At 40.9% G+C, this 24,794-nt stretch overlaps 1 protein-coding gene across 2 annotated transcripts in view; it reads left to right on the forward strand.

Annotated features, from left to right (window-relative positions):
• lmtk2 (lemur tyrosine kinase 2) overlaps positions 1-24,794 on the forward strand; it is a 40,218-nt gene that overhangs the window by 13,309 nt on the left and 2,115 nt on the right. The window contains exons 2-11 of one of the 2 annotated variants that reach the window (XM_056251471.1): positions 5,211-5,344; positions 5,474-5,624; positions 8,437-8,513; positions 8,984-9,102; positions 9,299-9,386; positions 17,095-17,225; positions 20,842-20,926; positions 21,009-21,130; positions 21,657-21,806; positions 21,882-24,741. In XM_056251471.1, the coding sequence (XP_056107446.1) occupies positions 5,211-5,344; positions 5,474-5,624; positions 8,437-8,513; positions 8,984-9,102; positions 9,299-9,386; positions 17,095-17,225; positions 20,842-20,926; positions 21,009-21,130; positions 21,657-21,806; positions 21,882-24,741 (3,917 nt within the window). The remainder of the gene's footprint in view (positions 1-5,210; positions 5,345-5,473; positions 5,625-8,436; positions 8,514-8,983; positions 9,103-9,298; positions 9,387-17,094; positions 17,226-20,841; positions 20,927-21,008; positions 21,131-21,656; positions 21,807-21,881; positions 24,742-24,794) is intronic. The other variant, XM_056251481.1, reaches the window with a different exon arrangement.

Raw genomic sequence — 24,794 nt, forward strand, 5'->3', positions numbered from 1 at the left:
TGTGGCCTGTAGGATTACTGAAGCCACATTTATTACTATTATGGGCGATCATGCCAGCCACTGCTGAAAGATTCGTCTTAGCATATTATCCATACATGCACATCCTTGTCATCTAATTGCGCAAGACAAACTACTGGGTTAGCAACACGCCAAACATGCACAGACACGTGACACTGGCGGCCCGACTCATCTGATCTCAGATCTGTTACTAACCTCTCCTGCCACCAATTATACCGCCTGCTGTTCTCAAACCCCAGAGGGTTGTTTTGTTTTGATGAGAGGAATGGAGAGCGGTGTTAATGGTGTTGTAGTGACAGAACAGGTGCTGAAGCACATCCAGTCTTTCATCACTTGATATCTGAACTGCTGTTGGAGGACAATGGTTTGTGTGTAGGCCCGTGAGAGATCCGAGTCGTCCCATAATCTCTCAGAGAGAGACAAGAGTGGAGATTATTAAGCATAGACCAATCTAGTGCAAACATTCACCCAGCACCTTTTTTTTATTCATGATGTGGCATGTTTTTGGGTATTGTATCTGTCTGCTGAGCTGTTCATATAATCCCCTCATATAACCTTTTACACTTATGACTTTTGACTCTATACAAACAGGTATAGAGCGATTGTACAAAAAATATACATTTTAATAATACATATGAATATATCGTTTTTCTCGTTTACTTCTCATTTATATATTTATGCTGTGTTTTGGGGGATATGAAGTACTTTTTTACCTATTTACTGCAAAATTCCTCAACTACACCATTAGCATACATTATGAAATATTAAATTTTTATGAAAAAAAAAACATTAATGACAATCAAATTTAAATTTAAATTCTGGATATTGATCTAGGTGTTAGATGCATAATTCTGCTATCTGCTGGTTAGATGTTTTTTTTTTGTAGATAATATAGTTTTAGTCAGAAAGTGTAGCCCCATAGAGATCCTTTCATTTTTCTGGATGTGACTATAACTGCTCTTATAACAGCTTTTGTTATGAATATATATATTTAAACATTGTGAAATACATTAAATCAGTATTTTGTCAAAGTTTAGAATTATTTTTGCTGTTGTTTGAGGTCTTTTGAAGTATCTTGTTATTGCAATAATGCTATATAAATTTGCAGTAATGCCACATACGTTGCCGCTAAAAGAAAATACTTGATTGCAATTACATATTATTTCAATAATCGAAATGTTCAATAATCGAACAGTTATAGGCGAATAGGAACAGGAGTGAAGAGTAAACACACCTGTGTGTGTTTGTGTGCGCGCACGTGCATGTGTGTGTGTGTAATCATGCTCATTCCACATTGTTTTTTTGCTCTAGTGCCAGGCCTTCATTTATGTGTGAACATATTTAGATTCATGCTGAAATTATTGATTTTATTTGCCAATTTCAATAAAAATGCTCTATTGCAGTCGCACCTCTCTCTATCTGTGTGTGTCTGTGTGGGCGCACGTGTGTGTGATAATGTTTTTTCCACATTGTATTAGTGATCTAGTACCAGGCCTTCATTTATGTGTGAGAATTTTCAGATTTATGCTGGGATTATTGATTTTATTTGCCAATTAATTTCTATTAAAATGCTTTCTATTGGAGTCACACCTGTGTGTGTGTTTGTGTGCGCGTGCATGTGTGTGATCATGTTTGTTCCATACTCATTGCATTTGTGCTCTAGTAACAGGACTTCATTGCGGTATGGAAATTTTCAGATTTATTCTGGATGTATTGATTTTTTTTTTTTGACAAATGAAAAATTAAAAACACTTTTTTTTTTCGATTTTCCCATTCCCATCATATTGACCCCAAAGGTCATGAGTGTGACTTTTTTTGTTTTTATTTATTTAAAAAATTTTTTTTTATACATACCTTTAGAACAACCGAATCAAGCCCAGTTTTTTTTTGTGTGTATAGTGATAAGGATAATGCAGAAAAAGTGACAACATTTTATGCAACTAAGATGAAGGGAACCAAGTTTATTTACTACGGAAAAGTCGATTGGGGTCATATAGACCCCAAAGATAAATTGAGGGTTAAGTACACAGAAAATAAGGGAAAATACATTATAAAATTGACTGGATGAGCCTTATTTGAAGCCACTGCAAAATTTGCGACCACACATTTAAATGCCGTGTTAATGCGGCACATTAAGACATTGCTACTGTGAGATATATTTGAATAAATTAGGTATTGTGATATGGCTTAATGCTTTATTTATATCAATCCTCAATTTTAATTTTACACTAGTACAATAGCATTATTACAATTTTTTTATTTAGTTTAATATTTCTATAATTGCTACTAGAGCTGTGCAATAATATATATATTAGTCCGTGAGGCAAACCCCCAAATTTCAGAAATTTGTGTCATAAGAGGGCACCAATGCTACTCTTTTTTTATTCAACAGAGGGATGTCCCTGGACCACAAAAATGCATGATAGCAATTCTTAGTGGGTAGCTTAAGGTAAAAAATCACCAATTTTATGTTTGACCCCCCAAACATTTGGCAAATTCCATTTACGGTCGGTTATTTCTATAATTCATTATTTTTGGTACCAAAGCATTCATACTTGGTGATATCTAGGTTGGAATTTTGTCGAAATTTTAACTTGTTTAAAAAATATTGTTATTGTGATTATTTCTTTTGCAGAAAACATAGTGGTGTACAGCTTTAACTCATTGTTTTAAACTTAAGACCAGTCTGTAAATGCCTCCGTTTAACAGGTAAGAATGAATTTTGCAATGAGGGCGTGGCTATCAAACAAACGCTCTCTGGCTATTCTGCGACTCGCAAGCTCGTTTAGAGCGGGGACCAAGAGTCCCCACAGAACCTTTCTGAGGATGCTAGGCCTCATGGCCTCTGCTTCATAAGTACGTCCGCAGAGTATGCTACACATACTGCAGTACTGGCTAAAACCACAGGTTTCCCCCCAATCATGGCGCTAGAGCCATCTCTATATCAGGGTAAGCCACGGCTGCACCAGAGCCCTGGTCGAAACCCAGTCTCTTGGAGTCAGGGGTGAGCTTGGACCAGCACGGAAGGACGGTTTCATATCAACTGCCTAGAATTGCTGGTGGTTTTAAAACCTTTCTACCACGTTTGTCAGGTCACCATGTCCTGGTCCACACGGACAACACAACAGTAGTGTCCTATATAAACTGCCAGGGGGGGCTCAGGTTGAGACGACTGTACGAACTGGCCAGAAGTCTCCTCTTATGGGCAGAAAACAACCTGCGCTCACTGAGAGCAACGCATGTTCCACGGAAACTGAACCAGGAAGCAGATATGCTGTCCCGGGGCAATGTGTCCCTAGGGGAATGGACCCTCCATCCCCAAACAGTTCAAATTATCTGGAGTGTTTTCAGGAGGGCAGAGGTCAAATTCTTTGCCTCCAAAGACAACTCTCACTGCCCAATATTTTTCTCGAAAAGCAGGAATGCGCTGGCCCACGAATGGCCCAGCCTTCCCCTGTATGCCTTTCCTCCAGTCTTGCTCCTCCCTCAGGTCATAAAGAGGATCAGGGAGGGCAGACACTCAGTCCTACTAGTGGCCCCTCTCTGGCGGACCCAACCTTGGTTCCCCGAGTTGATTCTGCTGCTCACAGCAGCCCCATGGCCAATACCCCTGAGGAAAGACCTAGGCGAACAGGAAAATTTGGCACCCCCCGTCCCAAACTATGGGCCCTCAATGTGTGGCCCCTCGACGGGAGCTAGTGGAGCTCCCAGCGAGTGTCCTGAGCACAATCAATGAGGCTAGAGCTCCGTCCACAAAGACGCCTCTTTGCTCTTAAGTGGTCTGTGTTCTCTGGCTGGTGCTCAGCAAGAAACCAGGACCCAAACCTATGTGAGGTGTCACTGATACTTTTCTCCAAACTCATTCAACCCTGTTTAAAGCACAAGTGATCACTCTCTCTGCTCTTCCCACATCGGAAGATGAGCAGCAATTACACCTACTCTGCCCGGTACAGACGCTCCGCTCAGTACAAACAGTCAGAGCAGCTCTTTATGAGCTTCGGTGGTCGCACAGTGCTTGATCACAAAGCAAAGATTATGCCGATGGCTGGTGGATGCTATGGCTTTAGCATATGGGCCTGCAATGCCCCATAGGCATCACAGCTCCCTCCACTAGAGGCATGGCCTCCTCCTGGGCATGGTCCAGTGGAGTATCTATTGACGATCGATATATGTATAGTGGCCGGCTGGTCCTCGCAGTCCATCTACGCCAGGTTTTATAACTTGGAAGTCCCTTCATTGCAGGCACATATCCTTTCTGTGTGATGAAGTCAGCCTCAGTAAACAGGCCCATCATAATTAGGGCTTTTGCCCACTCAACACGTCATGCCAAAAGGCCCTTGCTTCGGACCCTTATGCAAGCATCCTGACATCAGAAGATGTCGTTGCTCTTATCATAGCACAGCGTGATTGGGTTGGTTCCCCATAGCGTATAGCTACGCAATACATATGACCGTTCGAAGGGAGATATATTGAATCATATTTGCACAAAATATTATTTTGTGTTAATATAATTCCAAAATTGTGTTATATTTTCCTTATTTTGTTGTATATTTTCTGTCCTAAAGAGCATATATATTTTATTTTTAATTTCACTGTGATATCTCATAAAAGAGAAGATCTAAAGCAATAGATATGTCAATATAACAGTTTATCAATGTTGAAATTTAGTTTGCATAATTAGAATTTTTCAGCACAATTAAATGTAAAATTGGTATTTTTCATACCTTAAGGCTTAAGCTACCTACATGGCACTGCTATCATGCATTTTTGTGGTCAGGGGGCATGCCTGTTTTGAGAAATAACCATTAGAATTGGTGCCCTTTTTGATACCAATTTTCTCCCCGCCTCACGGACTATATTGCAGAAAAACAAAATATGGCAATATCAGTTTTTATTTGTATATTGTGCATCCCTAATTGCTACTGTAAACAACCTACAAAATACATATGTCTATCGGATGTGTGATGTAACGTGTAGTGTCAAAACTAAATTGCTCCCATTACAATCAGTTCTTGGTGTTAAGTAGGCCTCTCTTGATGGTGACCTGCTGTGTTGTTACTCTAGAAACTGAATAAGTGTGTGTGTGGTCCCTCTCATTTCAAATAATACTGGCTACTACACAAGGGATTCCCTCTAAGAGATCATCACTGGTTTAGCTAATCAGGTGTGTGTGTGTGTGTGTTTGTGTTCAGCAGAGGCTGCCGGTGGATATGTGGATTTCTCTCTGGCCATCCCGCTGCTGCTGTCTCTGGCTGTGTTGGTGGCCCTCGTGGTTTTGCTGCTCAACTGTGCTTCCTGCTGCAAAGAGCAAGAGATCAACTTTAAGGTGAGTGAAATGTTCTGTCTCTGAAAGTCTGTATATTGTTTTGTAGCAATTTCTGTCCCATCAGTTCAAGAGTAGCTATTTCTTAAGTGCCGCTATTATTCATTTCAAATGTGATTTGTGATCTGTCAGGAGTTTGATGACCACTTTGAGGATGAGGTTGATTTCACGCCCCCAGCGGAGGACACCCCCTCTATGCAGTCGCCCGCGGAGGTTTACACACTCGCTGTTCCCCCTGTGCCCCTCCCTGGACCCCCTCACCTCCAACTGCCCCGCTTAACAGGTCAGGTCATTAGCACGCCTGCAAATGCACCCCACTGCGTTGAGTACAAAGATACACTCTTTTATCTAAATAGAGAAAAGTTGCTCCTTTTGACGCGTGTATGGTGTGGGAGCGGCAGGTTAGTTGTAACAATGAGCGAGAAAGGTTGACATGGAGCAGCTAAACTTCTGGGAAATCACCCGTTTTAAACAAATGCTGAACAGAGGAGAGTCTGCTGGCTAAAAAAGAACAAGACAGAGCTCGTAATAAAACAAGAATCAACATTGGCTTGGCTTTTCGGAGAGGGTGAGAACTAGGGCTGGGTGATGTGGCCAAAGAATGATACGGCATATCTCTGTATTTTTGTGCTGAATGGTATATCTTTCTTCATATTTGGATTTTTTAAATATTTGTATAAAAAAAATAATAATAATAATCACTTCCTGCCCAATGTTGTCCTACAAACAATGTTTATAATGGAAGCAATGAAAACAAATGTAGTGAACGTAGAACGTATTATGTGGAAAAAAGGAAAGAATTAAAAACGCATTACGTTGTAACAGTATTACAATCTAAAAACAAAAGTAAAGCAGAAGTTAAAATCATTAAAGCGCAGACTTAATGTTCACTGGTAAGAGGAACACATTCACTCCCCTGATCTTAGTACTTATATTAGCCTACATTTGATTACCCCTTTACAGTTACTGCGATCATAAAAATACACTTACTTGTAGGTTTAAAATTCTACATATGGCAAATATTTGATCAGAATCTATACATTTAGTCAGAAATGTTATGTTCCTATTCTATTGCGCTGCTTCTGTTTGGCATACGGTGGCGTCTGTGACGTTTAGCAGAGACTCGCTTGCATAAGGCTTGTCCACTCCTGACAGCAAAATGGATATATTTGCAAGACTTTCTAACGTACAGATGGAGAATACCTGTTTTGCACTGAGGAAAACGCATCTCCAACAGATGTAGCTCTATAACAGAGTTCATTGTGAAGCATTATCTATTGTGAAGGGTCATTTCATTATGGTTGTTGTAGTGCTGTGCAGGAATTTATTTTCAAGGAAGTACAGTGTCCATTAAACAGTCCTTCCAGAAAAACGCGGAGTTTTTTTGTGATTGTTGCGGGCAAAAATCCTTGATTACGCGGCCCGTTTTCTTTAAAAATGCGATGGAATATGCGGGATATTTATGCAATTTTTTGCGATGAAATTGCGGGAACTTGCAAAAACTGCGGTTTGATGAAAAAGAGAAAAAAAAGTGATTCCCCCAACACCCTTTTCTCACTAGGCTACTACCTTAATGTAAAGAGTCATTTCTTATTACTTGCTATGATAAGCAAGCATACTACATCACAGAAAGTGCTGGAAATATTTAATTTCTCATCTTGTTTTATTTCAGACTGTAACGAGTGGAAATAAGGCGTGGCCCCTTTAAGAGCTGCGCGCTCCCTGTCTTAACTGTCTGCAGTGTTATACTCTATGTGCGCCTCGAACACCCCATGTGTGCGGGTAATTTCTGTTTGATGCTACTTATTTTATCTTATTTTGTTTATTAAGTAACAACGTGGACGGGAGAACGCGTGACAGACAGTTATACGAGTTCGATTTGGGAATAAAGTGTGAGTTGTGAGAAGATGCCAATCGCCTCCGTGAGTCTGTCTGGCCTCTAATAACTTCAGCTGTGAGCTATCCCTAGTTACAAGACCTTAATAAACACATCAAACTTACAAAAGATTGATGAGTCAAACAAATTCTGTAGCTTTACTAGAGGAATATGCTACAACTTCAGTAAAAATGAATAAATTAAATATTTAAAAATAAAGTGTGCTCCTGTTTTACAGCTTTTCGATGATGTTCACGTCGTGTAATTACGTCACTTCATAACGTTCCCATGGCAACAGGGGTAACGGCTGCTCTTGTGTGAAGCAAACGCAACATTTTCCAACTTTCTGCTAAGATATATGTGACTTTTTTGCGACGAAAATGCGGGGATTATGAAATCATGCAAGCCCCGCATATTTTGCGCGGAAATCAGCAATTTATGCGGCGAAATTGCGGAGTATTTGAAAAAATGCCACCCCCGCATAAATATGCGGACTTTGGCTGATTTTGCATTGAATTCAGCGATCGCATAATCGCGTTTTTCTGGAGGGACTGATTAAAGGGTAAAGCTATAGTAACGTCTTCAGCTAGTCAGCTTGAGATCCTTTAAATCTAAACCGGTTATATATCTTAAGCCTAGTGGTGAATCTTTTATGAGCAGTGGGACAATCTTTCTCTTTGACCAGAATATCAGTTCTAAAAATATTGCAACGTTTGACCATATCAGACCGGCAATTGTCATCGCTTTTGTAACGTCATTCATTTAAAAATGTCTGTTTCTCCAATTAGTCAAAACAACAGCACAACTTGAATGCTCATATGACATAATTTTTGGATATCCATGTGTTCACAGTCTCGCAGAGCCAAAGCACAGCCAAAACAATGTTCTTCTGCAAAATGCATGCAGTTTTGTTTTTCAACTGCTAGAGGGCCAAAAGTTACATAGTGCACCTTTAAGTGAAAAAAAAAGCGCTGTTGAAGTCTTATTCGCTCTCAATATCCAAACATGCTTCTGAAATAAACCGTATTATGATGAATGAAGGGTCAGTCTTACATAACCAGTTTAGGAGTAATAGATTCTATTGTCTTTGTTATTCGGGAGGTTTCATGTTCATTTTAAGCGTTATATTCAGACTAGCTGACTTTTTTCCTACTCCTTGCATTTGCTGTTTATTTGGTCACAATGATCCATCTCTATGTTCTTATATTTGGTCTTTTAGACGTCTCATCAGGTCCTCACGTGGCACGACACTCTCTCAGTTACATTCAGGAGATCGGGAGCGGCTGGTTTGGAAAGGTAAGCCTGTCTTCCTGAAAGTGTGAAGGTGCATTGATAGACTTTTGTCTTGCGACACACATTGTGTGAAAGCAAAGCACTGGCTTCTGAAGTTTCTACAATTTCCTCCTGAGGTTTAATCTTAAATAATCGCACCCTGTGATCTTGTTGGTACTTGCTCTCATCTCTATGCGCGGGGGCCCTTGGAGGCCATAGTTTGACGTGTTCGAGGGAGCATTATACGGCGCTCAAGCTGTCCTCCCGTTGCCTGCGTGTGGATGTGTTTACCGAGATTAAGACTTAAGGGAAAACCTTATTTCCTGATGCTTTTTCCTGCCATGGGAACATCCTCATCTGAGCCACCTGCTGCGCTGGGGTCCACCTAACAGGCCTTGTTTTCAGGAAGGACTCGGTTCCTCCCCAAATCAACAGTCAGTCTTAGAATCGATTCTATATCAGACAAAATGTCTCTGTTTGTCTTCTTCTGACAGGTTCTGCTCAGTGAGATCTACGTGGACCCTGCGGTCGCCCGAGCCGTTGTCAAAGAGCTGAAGGCCAACGGCAGCTCCAAAGAGCAGAATGAGTTCCTGCAGCAGGGCGACCCGTTCAGGTAAGAGAGGGCCTTTATCTGTATTAGGTTTGATATAAGCTTTTACTTTGTAATGTATGTTATATTAGCAGTGTTTTCAATAACACATAGTTAGTCAGTGTTAACAGATTTTTGTAAATACTGATATAGTATTATTGTGGCTAGCTGAATGTGTTAAACATGGCTGTATTTGGTGTTTTTCGTTGTGTCTTTACAGGGTTCTTCAGCATCCCAATATACTGCAATGTCTTGGTCAGTGTGTGGAGGCCATTCCTTTTCTGCTCATCTTCGAGTACTGTGAACTGGTAAGTGTATAGATTTGTTTGCATCTCAGATGAACAACAAAACATGACATCTTACACAGTGTCATTATTTATTTAAAAGAAATAAAGCAAAAATTGAGGAGACGTGTGGAAAAACTAAGTACACACTGTGATTCAATAACTTGTAGAACCACCTTTAGCAGAAATACCTTGAAGTAATATTTTCTGCATGACTTTATCTGTCTCTCATAATGAATTTTGTCCCGCTGTTCTTTACAACGTTGCTTCAGTTCATTGAGGTTTGCGTGCATCTGTCAATGGCATCATTGCAAAATCTTTTCTTTTTCAGCCATTCTGGTGTAGGTTTTCCATAATTCCTGTAGATTTTACTGAGATTTTAGAAGAGACCGTGATCAGTCAGGACACCATATTTAATGTGATGTGAGAGGACAGAAGTAAATGTGAAAAGTTGTCCTATCTTAAAGCCAAAGCGCACTCTTTTTAAAGTGTGCCATCAAAAGTGTGTCGTCTATTCTGACTCTGTTCTTTCAGAGACGCGAGACTGCCGTATAATAGGAAAGCAGATAAGCAGGTGCTAGTCCTTTAGCATAAGATGGAGCACAGTGTGATGCATGGTTATAATGGGAAATCTTTAGTGATGTTATTTGTTGTTTGGTACTCATTATTCATCTCTTATTGTGATCAATGATGTATTAGAGACCTGAAAACATCATTTTTTTTATTAATTCTTCTGCATCTGTTTAGCACTCCAGGTCATCTCGTCTTGAATCTTGTTTCACAGCCACGTACGGCATCTCAAATTCATTTCGGACAAGTCTGATAAAAGCACGGATACTCCAGCGTACCTCACTACTTCATTTGTTCCCAGCACTTTAATTAGGCCAGCATCCGTCATAAGTTACACAGCCAGTGTCTGTCAGTGGGCCGTTTCTTGCCCTTTGATTTATTTTCTGTTTTTCTTGTTCTATTTCGGGTGCGCTGCTTGTGCCTGTGAAGGATATGAGCCGCATAACTGCATGCAGGAGGTAGCTCTCCGATTCCCTCATATCCCAATAAAGCAATAGGATTCTTTTACTGACACTGTCACTCTCACATCTTGCTGCGTTGGTGCATTTTATCACCATGCTGCAAAAGACACTAGGAGCTAGATTATGATTATTAACGTGGTTTAATAATCATACTGCATATGAACTACATATTTGTGCAGGTAAGTAACACAATAAATAGGTTACACTTTATTTTACAGTACATGTACCCAGGAAAGTACTGGTAATATAAGGTAACTAACTACACGGGTTAAGGTTAAGTTTAGGGGTATGTTCAGGATTAGTACCTAGTTATAACCCAGTTATTGTAATTATATAATAAGTGTAGAGTATGTACATGCAGAGCAGAACTGTAAAATAAAGTGCTACCAATAAATATTTGTATATAATATGTTAAATTAAATAATAAAATAAATATTCAAACAGGCTTGCCTCAAAACGATTTGAAAGTAATATTCTGATTTCTCATTTCTAAGATGTCTTTACATGCAGTTACATATTAATTACTAATGCTAAAGTGCTGCAATAAAGCCACGCTGTCTTTACAAGTCTCAAATGTGCAAGTGCAAAGTAAAAAAACTAAAAAAACAGATGTCATCATCTAATAATGAATTCCCTGCTATTGCTTTTATGCACACAGATGGAGTCTTGCTAATGTCCTAACTGTTTATATGCAAAAATATAGTAACACTTTATGCCAGTTCACTGCTCGTGTTTGTGTCTGAGAAAGAGACGATATTATCTAGTTCCTTTCGGTTTCTGCTGCACCTGACTCTGTAATTAGTTAGCTGTTAATCCCAGAGCGGTAGTGGTTAGGAACATCCTCCACACCTGACCAGTTGTCAGGAACAATGGCTGTGGTCTGGGATCCTCTGGGCCTGAGCAGGTGGATGGCTTCGAGCCATGTCGCCCGTCTCCAGAGAGGGCATGAGCTCACTGCGGCCCGCTGTTGCGTAATGCAGTCTGGGCCGTTTCCTTAGCTGGTGTTACGGCTCGGGTTTCGACCCAAGCCGTTCCTTACCCAGTCAGAGAGTAGCTTCACACGAACCGAGAGGCTGAGACATAGACCATTTTGTGTGTATGGTCCTACGACTTCTCATCTCAGAAGAATAATGGAGAGGCCTGGGCATTTCATTGCTCTGCTCTGGCTTTGTTTCCCACCCTAGACCAGTTTGTATGGCGTATTGACATTCATATTGAGAGGTTTTGTTGAGGTTGTCAATGGCTGAGTTCAGAATAGCATACTGGCTTTATTAGCGTGTGCTGTAGTATGTTTACTGTGGACAGTGTGTGGTTTTCTGTACGTGTGACCTGCTATATTTGACTAAATGTGCAGGATACAACCAGATCACAATTCAGTGCGCTTAACTAGATTGACATATGAGCCTGATCAACCCCATTTTCTCATTCTTGACTCATTTTTATCGGACTGGAAGAAATACAATTTTCAAGATAATTGGATTCCAGTCGGTTAATTTAACATGCTGATATCTGTAGACTTGATGAGGTCATGTGACAACTGTGTTGGTTTTAAAATGCTTTCTGGTTGCATAATGTTTACAATTTTATCTACACTGTCGCTCAAAAGTTTAAAATCAGTAGATTTTTTTTTTTTTAAGTCTTCTGCTCACCCAGACTGCATTTATTTGAGCAAAAATACAGTAAAAACAGCTGTGGCATACATTTTGTGGCATAAAGAATCCTAAACCATTATTTTAGGATTCTTTGATCAATAGAATGTCCAGAAAACTTTACTAACTGCTTTCACTGTGTTTTTTGATCAATTTAATGCATCCATTTCTTTAAAAAAATAATTTTACTGACCCCAAATTTATTAATGATAGTGTACATTTTTAAATATCAGGCAGAATACAAGTATATATTTTCAATTATACTACAAGGCTGTTGAATGCTTGAATCTGATTGGTCGACAAACATGCAAAGGCGTGTAATTATTTTCAGGGAAACGCACGGCTAAAGTAGTTCCAGCCAGGCAGGTTTTGACCGCCTTACAGTCCATATCACTTCACCAAATGATTTCAGTTATTTCAAAGGTCCTTACACACTACAACAGCAAAATAACCAAAACCCACAAGGACACTGACCGAGCAAATAAATATAGCAAACAAAAGGATATAAACAACAAATAATTTCCATGTTTTTGCCACAAATTTAAGTTATGTACAGAAAGCACATACTCTAGTCTCTTTCTCCTGCTCTCTCTCCCACTCAGACACACACTCGCACAGAAACGTGTTGTCAGCACTGCTCAAATGATTTTATTAGTAAAATAGTTTAGCAACTTAAAAGCTACATGACATTTCTCACTAGCGTGGAGATAACGGCGCTGTTCTTGAAGCAGATAAACTTACATTTTCGCGATTAGTTGAGACGCAGACTCAGGCAATTCACACACGCTTAATCTCTCTTGCTAGTAACATCAGTAATAGCTGCATTAGTCTGCTGTCAATGGCTCAAGCCTCTGTTACTAGCTTTAAAGAGACGTTTTGGAATTAGCAACAGAGGCATGGGATGAGATACGTAAGAAATTAGTCCTACCCTCAAGATTGTTTTAAGGACAAACCTGACAAATGTCTTGAAATGCATCATCTGAACAATGTCTTGAGGTGTGGTGACCGTAGTATAAGTGGAATAATTGACTCTGGTCCGTTGAAAAATAATGCACACCCGAGGTGTAACTCCACTTTGCGTGGTGGCTGCATTACCAGCTCAGGTGTGCATTATTTATTTTGTAATAATTCAACGACCTGTCGTCGATTATTCCTTGCGTATGATTTTTCATGGCCGATTCATATTACCGTTTTTGTTTTTTACAAGCAAATTGGCAAATTTTGATAACGTTTGCCGAACTTTTTTTTTTTTAATACATACCAATTTTACATACCACTTCTGATACCGGTGCATCTCTATTCTGAACATATCAGCACCAGCACTCTTCTAATGAGTCGGCTGCTACTCATTACCAGTTTGTAAGGTGCAGAACAGGACGTTTTAAGACTATGTTCAATCACTGTGATTTTTATCTTTTACTTTATATTAAAACGTTTGCTCAACGTTTCGCTCTACCGAGGTAGAGAGAAGCACATCTGAAAGCTCTTTGGATGGTTGATTTTCTTTGTGTATCACTAGTAACCACTGGTAACCCTGACACAGTGCATTTTAGAGAGCAATATAGCTGCAGGGTGCAACTGGAGCTGGTTTGCAGAATGCCAGTTGCTCTCTGATTGAGTGACAGTCTCTCCTGGAAAGGCTTTCTTTAGGGAGCTGCTCTAAGCGTATGCGTGTTTGTGTGTTTAAAGGAAGACCTTGTCCCCTGCTAAGATTTTGGGAGGGCTTTCGTATGTTTCACAATGCTGTGCTCTTAAAATTGCTTTAAAAACATCAAACAAAAAGAGTGTACATTTCTTAAAGTCCTCCTGTGGTGAAAATCAAGCTTTTAATGTCGTTTATGTGGGGTTTTTAATATGCTTTAAGTAGGGCTGTCAGTTAAACGCGTTATTAACGGCGTTAACGCAAACCCATTTTAACAGCGTCAATTTTTTTATCGCGCGATTAGCGCCCTTTTTGGCCTAGCAAACTTTGTAGTTTTTTTCACATGCTTTTGCAACAGGACGTGGCGTTGCGCTATGAAACCCATTCATTTCAATGGCTTGCGCCGCGCGAGGACGTTTTGAAAGTGCAAGCGGACCTAGCTAGACCGGAAACAAAACAACAGGCACGACGCACACAAATGGATGCCAATAAGATTCTGAATGGAAAGTTTACTTTTAAAAAGTTGCCAAACGGTCCCATTGACAAGACCAAAGTGATCTGTGTGTTTTGTCGTTGTGAACTGAGCTATCATCATCGCAGCACGTCCAGTCTGAAACACCACTTGATGATGGCCAAGCACACACACACACACACACACACACACACACACACACACACACACACACACACACACACACACACACACACACACACACACACACACACACACACACACACACACACACACAGCTGATGTGAATTCTCCGCCCCCTCGTCAATATCAGGACCTCGTCAGTATTTTTCACCCTTTTATTGATGAACAGTGTTACATTGAGAGATTATTTGCTCCAAGAGCGAATGTTAGTGTGAATTTGAACACAGTATATGTCAATGTTGTTTTCAATAAAAAACATTTGCACAAAGCAAGCCGATCCACTTTTCCATGTTGATAAGAGCATTAAAATGAGAAAAAATAATGGGGCAAAAAGAAATCAAGAGACATTTAGAATAGATAAAAATGTGCGATTAATCGCGAGTTAACTATGACATTAATGCGATTAATCGCGATTAAATATTTTAATCGTTTGACAGCACTAGCTTTAAGACAAACCATGTGTAAATTCATAAGTCGACAGCATTGCTGAGTATTTTCTCCTTTAAAACTGCAGTGAACCAAAGACAGTCTCAAAAACACGGTTTGAAATCGCTGGTGTTTCTGACGTCACACACTACCTTGTAACCAATCAGGTCAACGTGTGATCGTCAACCAGTGGATCTCTGAGCTGGTGCGAGTGAGTGGAGGCGGGGCTCATTTGCATATTCATAAAACCGCGTATACTAAATGAGGCAAGGGTGTAGAGTTACATTCAAGCTATTTTAAGCCATGAAGACTTTTTTTTTTCCAAGGAAAAAACATTTAAATTTGTAATTTTGGTGATCAAAGATGAGTTTTAAGGAATACAATTATTGAATACAGGGGGACTTTAAAATGTGTAAAGAACATGCTTGAGCCATATGTCCCCCAAAATCAAAAGGAAGAAATAAATAAATAAAGATTTGCTTGCTTTTAATTGTGATATTGTCGTCACGACAAATTAAGCACATCCCCCCCCTAAAAATATTTTTTTTAGAAATGAGAATTTAATGACAATGACCAGTGAGAACAATGGGTATTACAAAGTACAACATCTGTTGGCATAATAGCATATGCAAGAAAGCTTAATGGTACTAAAAATGGGCTGCAGTTCATTTGGCAATACATCACTTTTTCCTTAAGATTTTCACAATATTCACATCCTATTGGGTGGATGTTTACTGACTCATGCTCTTTCATTCATATCATAGACTGGTCATAAAAAATGGGCATCCAGTTTTAAAAATGGATAGGTTAAAGGCAGAATTGATGGCAGTTTGCCAAACCTCATGTTGTGTGCAAACAAAGCTCCTTTCCCAGCTTGGTTTACAGGTTGGCTGATTTAACAGAAAGTTAATCATATATTACACGGCTGCCAGCTGTAACGCTGTTTCTCCATTATCATTCCAAAGGGAGAACTTCGCCCTGTGTGTCGCTAGGAGTCTGAGATATCAGGATCCTCTCGAGACCAATGCATACGCACTACTTGACTTGTGTAATAATCCTCAGTCGTTGAGCGAGAAGACTTGAAATAGTGGAAGGAAACCATTCGAAAGGATTTATCTGACTAATATATTTTTTTTATTGAAACATGGCTACAAGTGGAGGCTGAGAGGGCAATTTTATAAGCAAAAGACGTTAAGCAATTAATCAAATGTGTGTTTAATGTAATCAAGTCAGTGATTTTATTGTGACTTTTTAAAATAAAAGAAATACAGGACAGTTAATTCTTTCTGCCACTTTCTATGCAAGACCTGCAACATTGTCAGAATTCATAGTTTTCGTGTGGCGTCACACCCTTAAGGAGGGCAAAACAAGGCTTTCCTCTGTTGTCCGCCAGTTAAATTTACCAGGTTTGTACTGAGTACTAATGCAGTAAGACCTACTTCTGTATACACAATATTAATGATGCATACTATGTACAATCAAGTAGATACACCCAGAATATAAACACAACACACAGTTTCTCGTCACGTTTTTCCATAGAAAACCATTATGAAAAAACTCAAGAGCATTACATTTATAATCTGGGCTCATCTGCTTGCCTATATGCATCATCAAAAATGTTTATATGGAATATGATCTGTAAATATCACAGTTTTAGTACTTTAAGTGTTGTTCACACAAGTGTTTTATAATGTCCTGCTGTTTTTAGGGATTGAAATACTGCAGCAGGTACTGTATATGGCTCACAAAAGTCACAATTGGCCAAAACATGCGTTTTGCTCACATATTTAGTTTTTAGTTTTGTGATCTAAATATGCATGGCTTGAAACGGATGGAAAATTGTGCTGCAGCTCTATGGATGTTTTGCCCTCCAGGTCTCCGTGCCAGTCACGTTACTGAAAATGATGAATGATGTGATTCAATGCAGTCTCTCCAAGAGCTAAACTGGCCTGTAGACTTTGGGCCCAGAAACCCAGCACAGCTGAACAGCCCGGCACTGTCTTGCTGCTACTTTTTTATTTTTACATGACTGTGGCACGGCATATAGTAGTCACTATTAAACAGCCTTTCCCTTATTTGGTCGAGTTATCCATTCGGCAGTACAGCATCTGTACAGAGAGAGAATACTGCCCCTCTGTGGCTGCCTCCACAAGTTACCTTTCACACACAGGCTGTTATATGTTCAGGCTGGTTTACTGCTGGAAACTGCTGCTTCCCAGGATGCTTATAATCATGTTTCAGCAAATTGTTTGTTTTTGTGGTCTTAAAACTTGATTCTGTGTGACTGGGTCGTGAACTCTTGCCCTTGTGTTTGTGTTTTGGTGCGTAGGGGGACCTGAAGAGTTACGTCTCTCAGCATGAATGGCTGTACAGGAATGGAGAACTTCTACAGCTGCAGAAAATGGCCTGCGAGATCGCTGCGGGAGTCACCCACATGCACAAACACAACTTCCTGCACAGGTTAACCCTACAAATATCACCTTCAGCTCACTTTAGATGCATCATATGTGTCTGACATTGCTTAACCTTTATGTGAACATCTTACAAGTAGGTTTAATGCAACTCAATGCATCTATCCGAATGCATGCGTGTGTGTTTTTGTCCAGCCTTTCCTCCTCAGTGCTGGCTGTCCTCGTTTTTTTTCCCCAAAAAAGGCCACGGGGCTGTAAAAGGCAACGTTGCACTTTCATTCTTCCCCTTCCAGTCTTCTAGAGGAAGGTTGAGTTATCTAGGGTGTCTTGCTGTACCCTCCTGCATGCTCAGAATATGCTGAAAGGTGTCCGATTGCACAGCTCCTCTGGATTATGGGGTTGTTGGCTGTCCTCCGCTGCTGGGATATGATGATTCTGCGGTTTGAGCGTAAGAGGATCCCCTCGTATGGGGCGCGGAGCGTGGGCGGGGTCGTTTGGGATACAACTCCAAAGGAGGCATGGAGATTCCTTGCTGTTGTTGTGGCCGTCATGAAAATACTTGGGCTCTTGGATTTTGGGTTTCAGAGGTGATTTACTGCAAAACGCTGTCTGACACTCCCACTGTGGGCATCTACATGAGCTCGTTCAGTTGTCTGGAATGGCACGAAGTTCAAAAGCGCAGTGGTATCTTGGGAAATATAGCCATTTCAGCAGCTTTGCATGTCCAAATGCAACTTTTTTAGACTGCTCATGTGCTAAAGGCCTGCTTAACCCTGTTTAGAGTCTATTTTTGGGGTCCGAGCAGTAAAGGAACAGTAAAGGAACTCTTTTTATGATTTTTATGCCCAAGAGTATCCAGTATATGCGTCAAAACAGAAAAGTGCAGAGACTCTTGGTAGAATGTCCCACCCACTACTCGGGCAAGCGCGCGCACAGACACCCACCCAACATTATGTGGCGCTATAATAAGGAAGCTGTAAGCTCACTATGAACTTTATGGCACTTTTCCCCTGCGTGGTACGATTCGGCTCGGTTTGCTTTTCCACTGCAGTTTAGTACCGCTTCAAAGTGGGTGGGTTTATAGACTGCTCGTTAAGCCTGGAACACACCAAGCCGACGCCGACGAACTAGCGCTGATGAAAGCCGACTGTGTTGTCGCCTTGCGTCGGGGTAAAAAGCTGCACTTGAACACAGCGAGAGAACTACTGCCGACTGTCAGCTAGAATGCGCGTTCTGCGCCTGCGTGTAAATGAGACAGCTGTCTATTTCTGCAGATATATTCGTCTATATTAGTCATTCAAAAAGGGAAAACCGACGCTGCCGGTTGCAGATACACATATACCATAAACAAAGCAGTGCGTGCTTACCGTTTTAAATATCAATCCTGCTAAACACTTTCTTTATTCCACTCCGCTCGTGTTAATATTGAAATATTCGCCAAGGAACACTCAGGTAAGATGACGTAACATAAGAACAGCCTTCTATCTGTAGAGTTTTGACTTCTTTGCTCGCTGTTTTGCTATTATTCTCATGCATGACTCTTTCACTAAGCTAAAACAGCCAATCAAAGTTCCCTCTTTCACCGACGGCCCGACGCCGATTCAACATGTCGGATCGGCCGAAACAAAGCCGGCGAGGACCAATTTCAGCCGACGGCACGGAACCATGCGGAACACACCGAGGAAACTTAGTGGGTGGCTTGGTGTGTTCCAGGCTTTAAAGTTGCTGAGAACATTTTCTTTCCTAGTCGCAATATCCGCTCCTCAGCTACCAACGAGAGGAACGTCTGCAGGAACGTTCGGCCATTTCTTTTTTCAAGTTTTCTTTTCTTCTTTTTGTCAAGCAAGTCGTTTAATACAAATTTTGCAAACAAATAACACTGCGGTGGCTGTTTCTGAACTATTTAAATCTAGCGGGTTTGGTATCTCGTGTTGCAAATCCAATGACGATTAGTAGTGACGATTCCCTCTGACCAATCAGTGATCTGTAGTGTTTTCATGTCACATTTTAGTATCGGTACGGTACGCTTGCAAACTCCACAGAGGTGGTACCATAAAGCGAGCCTTACTGAACTGTACCATGCAGTGGAAAAGCGCCAAAGTGAGCTGTACCGAGCCGTACCATGCAGTAGAAAAGCGCCAATAGTAGCTGGAATAATTTTACCCCCTAATTTTTTATGTTTTCTTTATTTGAATTGACCTCTGTTTATGGATTTAGTTTTAGTTAACAATAATAACCCTGGTCTGCACATGTGAATTTTCCATGTATGGCTAAAAGCACAGCTCTGCTTCCCTGTGACCCGCCAACAGTACTGTATTTGCCCCTTTTGCCAAGGCCAGAGTATCACGTCTAAAATATCAGTCCATTTATCATGTGGCGGGTTCAGTGAGCACGACTAGAGTCAGCGGTTTCACAAGAGAGGGTGTAAAAGAGACAAATCAGAGAAGATGGCCAAAGCTGAACTCAGATCTGCCGTGTTCACAAGCTCAGTTTGAACGAGACCCCATATGTCCTCCTATCCCACTTACTGCTTAAATGGGCGTATTGTTCCCCTCTGGAAACAATATTCTGATGCTTTTTGCATGTGGATAAGCTCCAGCATCACTGTTTTTGTTGAAGGGGGTGAGTAGGGCTCGACAAAGTAGCCTGTTGCTTAGATTTGTTCTTGCCTTGCCAGTGTTTTCACTGACCCGACCACAAAACAACAAGAAACTCAAATGAAGCAACATGGACACTTCTGCTAGTCTGTTCACAGAAACCACACCTCAAAACCCACTCGCTACTTCTTGCATGGTGTTAGCAAACTAGCTTGCTACCTTATTATCTGTCCACTCTGTCAGCATGCACTTATACTAATTGGACTCAGAGTGGATCGAGATGATGACATCTTTGTGATGGGTTTGTAGCCAATTTTTAAACAGTTGATTCCTTGCTAATCTTTTAGTTAGGAGTCCTGCTTTAGGCTGCTTGTAAATGACATGAGAAGAGGGCAAATAGGGATGAAAATCTGGATCACACAGGCTTCCTTGTAAACATTGAAGCACCATTTGTTGGATCTTGTGGCATTGGGTCCCATTCTCTAATCGTACATGTCTGTGTAAAACCTGTATGCAAATTTTAATGTAGAAGTCATGTTTCTATCAAAGGTTTGCACTTACATTTTTCTACTTTTATGCTAAAATTGGGAAACTTGGAAAGTGTTGAGACAATGTTTATTTATATCTTATTAATAGATTATTATTAGGAATTAAATAACTGAATGACCTTACAGTAACAGTTTTCAGAGTAGTTGATACTAAAGTAACATTTGTATAAAGTTATTAGTGGATGAGATCCAATGTATAAAGTCGACATGAAATCAAAATTCACACTGTAATTCATATGTTCTAAATGCGTGTTATTGTTTTCATAAAAACAATTCACACATGCATGTGTTTTATATTTTATATGACCGTATAATTTTAATTTACGGTCATACAGCTCACTTCACAATGCATCACAATACGGAAGAGAAGATCTGTCAGATACTTCAGTTTCATCGCAACTTTAATATAATTTTTTTAGTATGTAGTCAGTATAGTTAATACTTCACACTACAAGAGAACCATTTTATATGTGAATGTTTTTTAAAAGCATGCCATGCAATTTTTTTCTTCCTATCACAGTGATTTGGCTTTGAGGAACTGCTATCTCACAACGGACCTGACTGTCAAAGTAGGAGACTATGGCATTGGCCCTACGAGTTTTAAGGTAAAACTTGAAAAGCATCATTATTTTTTATTGATTTTATTATTTAACATTTTTGTAACATAATTTTTCTGTCTCCTTGCAGGAAGATTACATCACCACAGAGGATGACCAATGTGTGGCACTGCGCTGGCTTTCCCCTGAGCTGATTGGTGAGCTGCATGGGGGCTTGATCACATCAGAACAGACTAAACCCAGCAATGTTTGGTAGGTAACTCAAAATGATAGGTTTACTTGTTTAACAGGATGCACTTTTGCAGTCTCATGTCTTTTTGAAATTAAAAAAATATGTAGAGGGAAATGGTAAACGGCGGTAGTGATGTTGTGGCCTCTCACAGCATTCGGCAGATCAGAGCACTCTGTAAGTGAGGTACCACTACACATGTCTGAATGCAGGGTTGTACATTTTAAAGGTTTTTGACTCTTATAGCATCTGTGAATCACTCTGACTGACCAAATGATGGCTTGGATGTCAGCCAGTTATTTCATGAGCATATTAGGAGGCCTTATTACAGACATACCCCTTTTTATGTTTATGTTGAATATGGATATTGGATTTCTAGTGTCTTAGTTTAATTTTTGGACATTTGAGTTACATTAATAAATGACCTGGATTGAAATAAAAAGTTTTATTGTAAATATGCTATAGATGTAATATTACAATTCAATTATTCAATTACATTATAATTCTACATTATATGTTCATAACAGAACAAGATTTTTGTGTTTTCAGGGCACTGGGTGTGACATTATGGGAGCTGTTTGAAAGTGGAAAGCAGCCGTATCCTCACTTGTCAGATAGAGAAGTGCTTCACCATGTGCTCAAGGATCAACAAGTCAGACTTCTCAAGCCACAACTGGACTTACCATACTCAGAAAGATGGTTAGTCCTTCACAGATTCATAAACAAGATCAGTTTCTCTCTAGAAACGTCTTAACTCTATGCTTTGGTCTACAGGTATGAAGTTCTACAGTTTTGTTGGCTCCCTGCAGACAAGAGGGCCACTGCTGAAGAGGTCCACCGCCTGCTCACTTACCTCCGTATGCAGGGTCAAAAAGATGTGGAGGATGACTTCGAGCAGCGCTGGAGCTCTCTCAAACCCAATCCCACTACTCGTCAAGCCACCGTCAGTCATTCCTCCTTCCCCATTCTGGAACAGTTTGATGACGGCCGAGAACCAGACGAGGTGCTCACAGTCACCGAAACGAGTCGTGGACTGAGTTTTGAATATGTGTGGGAGGCAGCCAAGCATGACCACTATGACAACCACAATCGTTCTGCCTTGGACACTACTTTGAATTACCACAGTATGTTCTTTCCAGTGCCACGGCAGGACATTCAGGCTCATTTCCCTGACACTGTAGCGCAAGTCCCGGAAACCCTGCCAGTTTTTGATGCACATAAAGCATCCTCTGGAAATGACTATTTTATTAAGTTGGAGGAGCTAGATGAGAGTGAAATTGGGATGGGGGAAAGTCAGGGTGCTGAAGGTACCAATGCTTCAGAGCAGGATCAGTTTGTAGTCTTACAGGATGTCCGATTGGATGAATCCAGTACAGATGCTGATTTCTTTCATCAGAGCATTGACTCAAAAGACTCTTTCCTTCAGGACAGCCACATATGGTCCTCAAGTGAACATGATAGCCCTTACCATACTAACATTTTCAGTGAGGGCGATGCAAAACTGGAAGATTCTCATTCATTCAGGGGAGGTCTCATGGAGCTCCCAGAGATGAATGTACCGAAGAGGGATTCTGATGGTGAAACTAATAGTAACGAGGCAAGTAATAGTTTTCCAAAGTCTTTTTTAGGGGTTCGACCAGAAGCCATTCATCTGGAGATCTCCGATAAGGACAGTTCAGATGTAATGATGCTTCTTAACACTGAGAAACTGGCTGAAAACTTCTTATTTCTTAAAGATAACAGCCTAATGAAGGACAAGTCTGCGCTTTCACAGCCCGACTCAAAAAATATAGAGGAGACCATGAGCTCCATTGTTGAGACGGATGTCTCAGATAGTGTAAACCTTACAGGTGAGTCTTTGAAATCAGCTGTGAATTCTACGCAGCTTAAGGATGAATTCTTGGACTTAGTCAGCCCGATTTTAGAAGATTTTCTGTCGCCTTTGAAAGGAAATGAAACAATGGTGCCTTTTGATATATTAGTAACAGGACAGACCTGTAGCAACCACCTGCCAGACTCAAATGGCTCTTTGCATTCCCCAAAATCTGGGAATTACTCCTCTTCCGAGTCTACCTCGAGTGTTGAGGTCATTGTTGACAGTCCATCTAAAAGTCATCAGTTCCTTGAAAGTGCCACTACAGAGACACTGCATATGTGCATAGATGCCAAACCCCCCAGCCTTGAAGAATGCTTTGGAGCCTCAAAGGAGAATGGGCAGTATAAAGGAATCATAGACACAGCTGTGCTTAGCTTTACTCCTTCACCTGTTGGTGAATGTACAGAAGGTGGCCTCACTGAAGGTCTAACAAGTAGTGACTCAATGAGTGATATAATGGAGCTAGATAAGAAGACCGCCAATGATATTGCACTCTTAGAAGCCATCGATCAAGATCAAGAAACTTTATTGGACAACCATGCAACTCAGGACTTGTCCTCACTGTTGGTTTCAGACTCCTGTCTTGACCAAATAAGTCAGGACAGCCTTCTTGATGATAGCACCTTATCCACTCTTCCAACCATTGAGAATTCGGCTGAAACGCCAGACTCATTAGATTCTTTGGACATGCATAGGGATGTGGTGCATGGACAGTCATCGGAAAATCCTGTAAACAATAAGCTTCAACCCCCATACAAAGCCGCTGACAGTGGGTATGAAACAGAGAACTTGGAGTCACCCGAGTGGAACTCTCAAACAGGCTTGAGGGATTCCTCTGAAGAGAATGAGACGGGTAGTGCCGTGGAGCCTATGGCACTGGTTCCACCGGAAATCATTGTGTCTGAGGTGGACAGTGTACCTGACGTTCAGGTAAATGCTGGTAGAGTTGATCACCAACAAGAACTTGGTGAAGTTCCCTTGGGAGGAAACTACAGAGACTCTGCTTACTTCTCAGACAATGAGGAGCTAGATAAAAAGAGTGATGACATTGGTGGAAGCGGCCAAGGAGATGCTTCATTTTGGCTCCAGGGTAATCGAGAAGCTGGCGAAAGTCAAGGAGCTGAAGCTGTTGAGGAGCATTCGGTGTCCGAGATATCCCTTCAATCTGCAGGTCCTACTTTAGAATCAACTGATGGTGATGTACAGACTCCTTTGCCTGAGTTGGTTCTCACCACTGAGGAAGATTGGAGGCAGGATAAACCATTGACTGTTGACGACTCAGACCAAACTCATCCCCATGCAGCCCCAGAACATGCAGCAACACCACCTACCTCAACGCAGCCCTCAACAGACGTCAAGGTCCATGCAAAGCTAACAAGGACATATGCTGGGGAGGGAACAAAGAAAAAAGAGCCAGATATGGAGGGGAGGTACTTAGGAAAGCTCGATGGATCCTCAATGGAATATGGCACTGAGGATGGAATGGATGCTGATGAAGAAGATGAGAACAGTGATGAGTCAGATGACGACATGCGTGCCTACCGATTACACAGCTCTAGCTCTGAGTGCAGTGAGGATGAAGTTGTGCACCCGGTACCTGTTATCATCTCGGACAACAGCAGTTCCCTCAGCCTCAAAAGCTTACTGAAACCCAAATCCCTTCAGACTGCTAAAGCAACATCAGAAGAGGGCAGCGATGGAAATAATAGACGTGGCGTGTCGTTCTTTGATGACGTCACTGTCTACCTTTTTGACCAGGTCAGATGTTTCCCTTGCATTCTTAAATCTTTTTAAATAAACTCGATTATTTT

Source organism: Rhinichthys klamathensis, unplaced genomic scaffold (assembly GCF_029890125.1).
Source record: "Rhinichthys klamathensis goyatoka isolate OS25496 unplaced genomic scaffold, OSU_Roscu_1.1 h1tg000004l_1, whole genome shotgun sequence".
Lineage (NCBI taxonomy): Eukaryota > Metazoa > Chordata > Actinopteri > Cypriniformes > Leuciscidae > Rhinichthys > Rhinichthys klamathensis.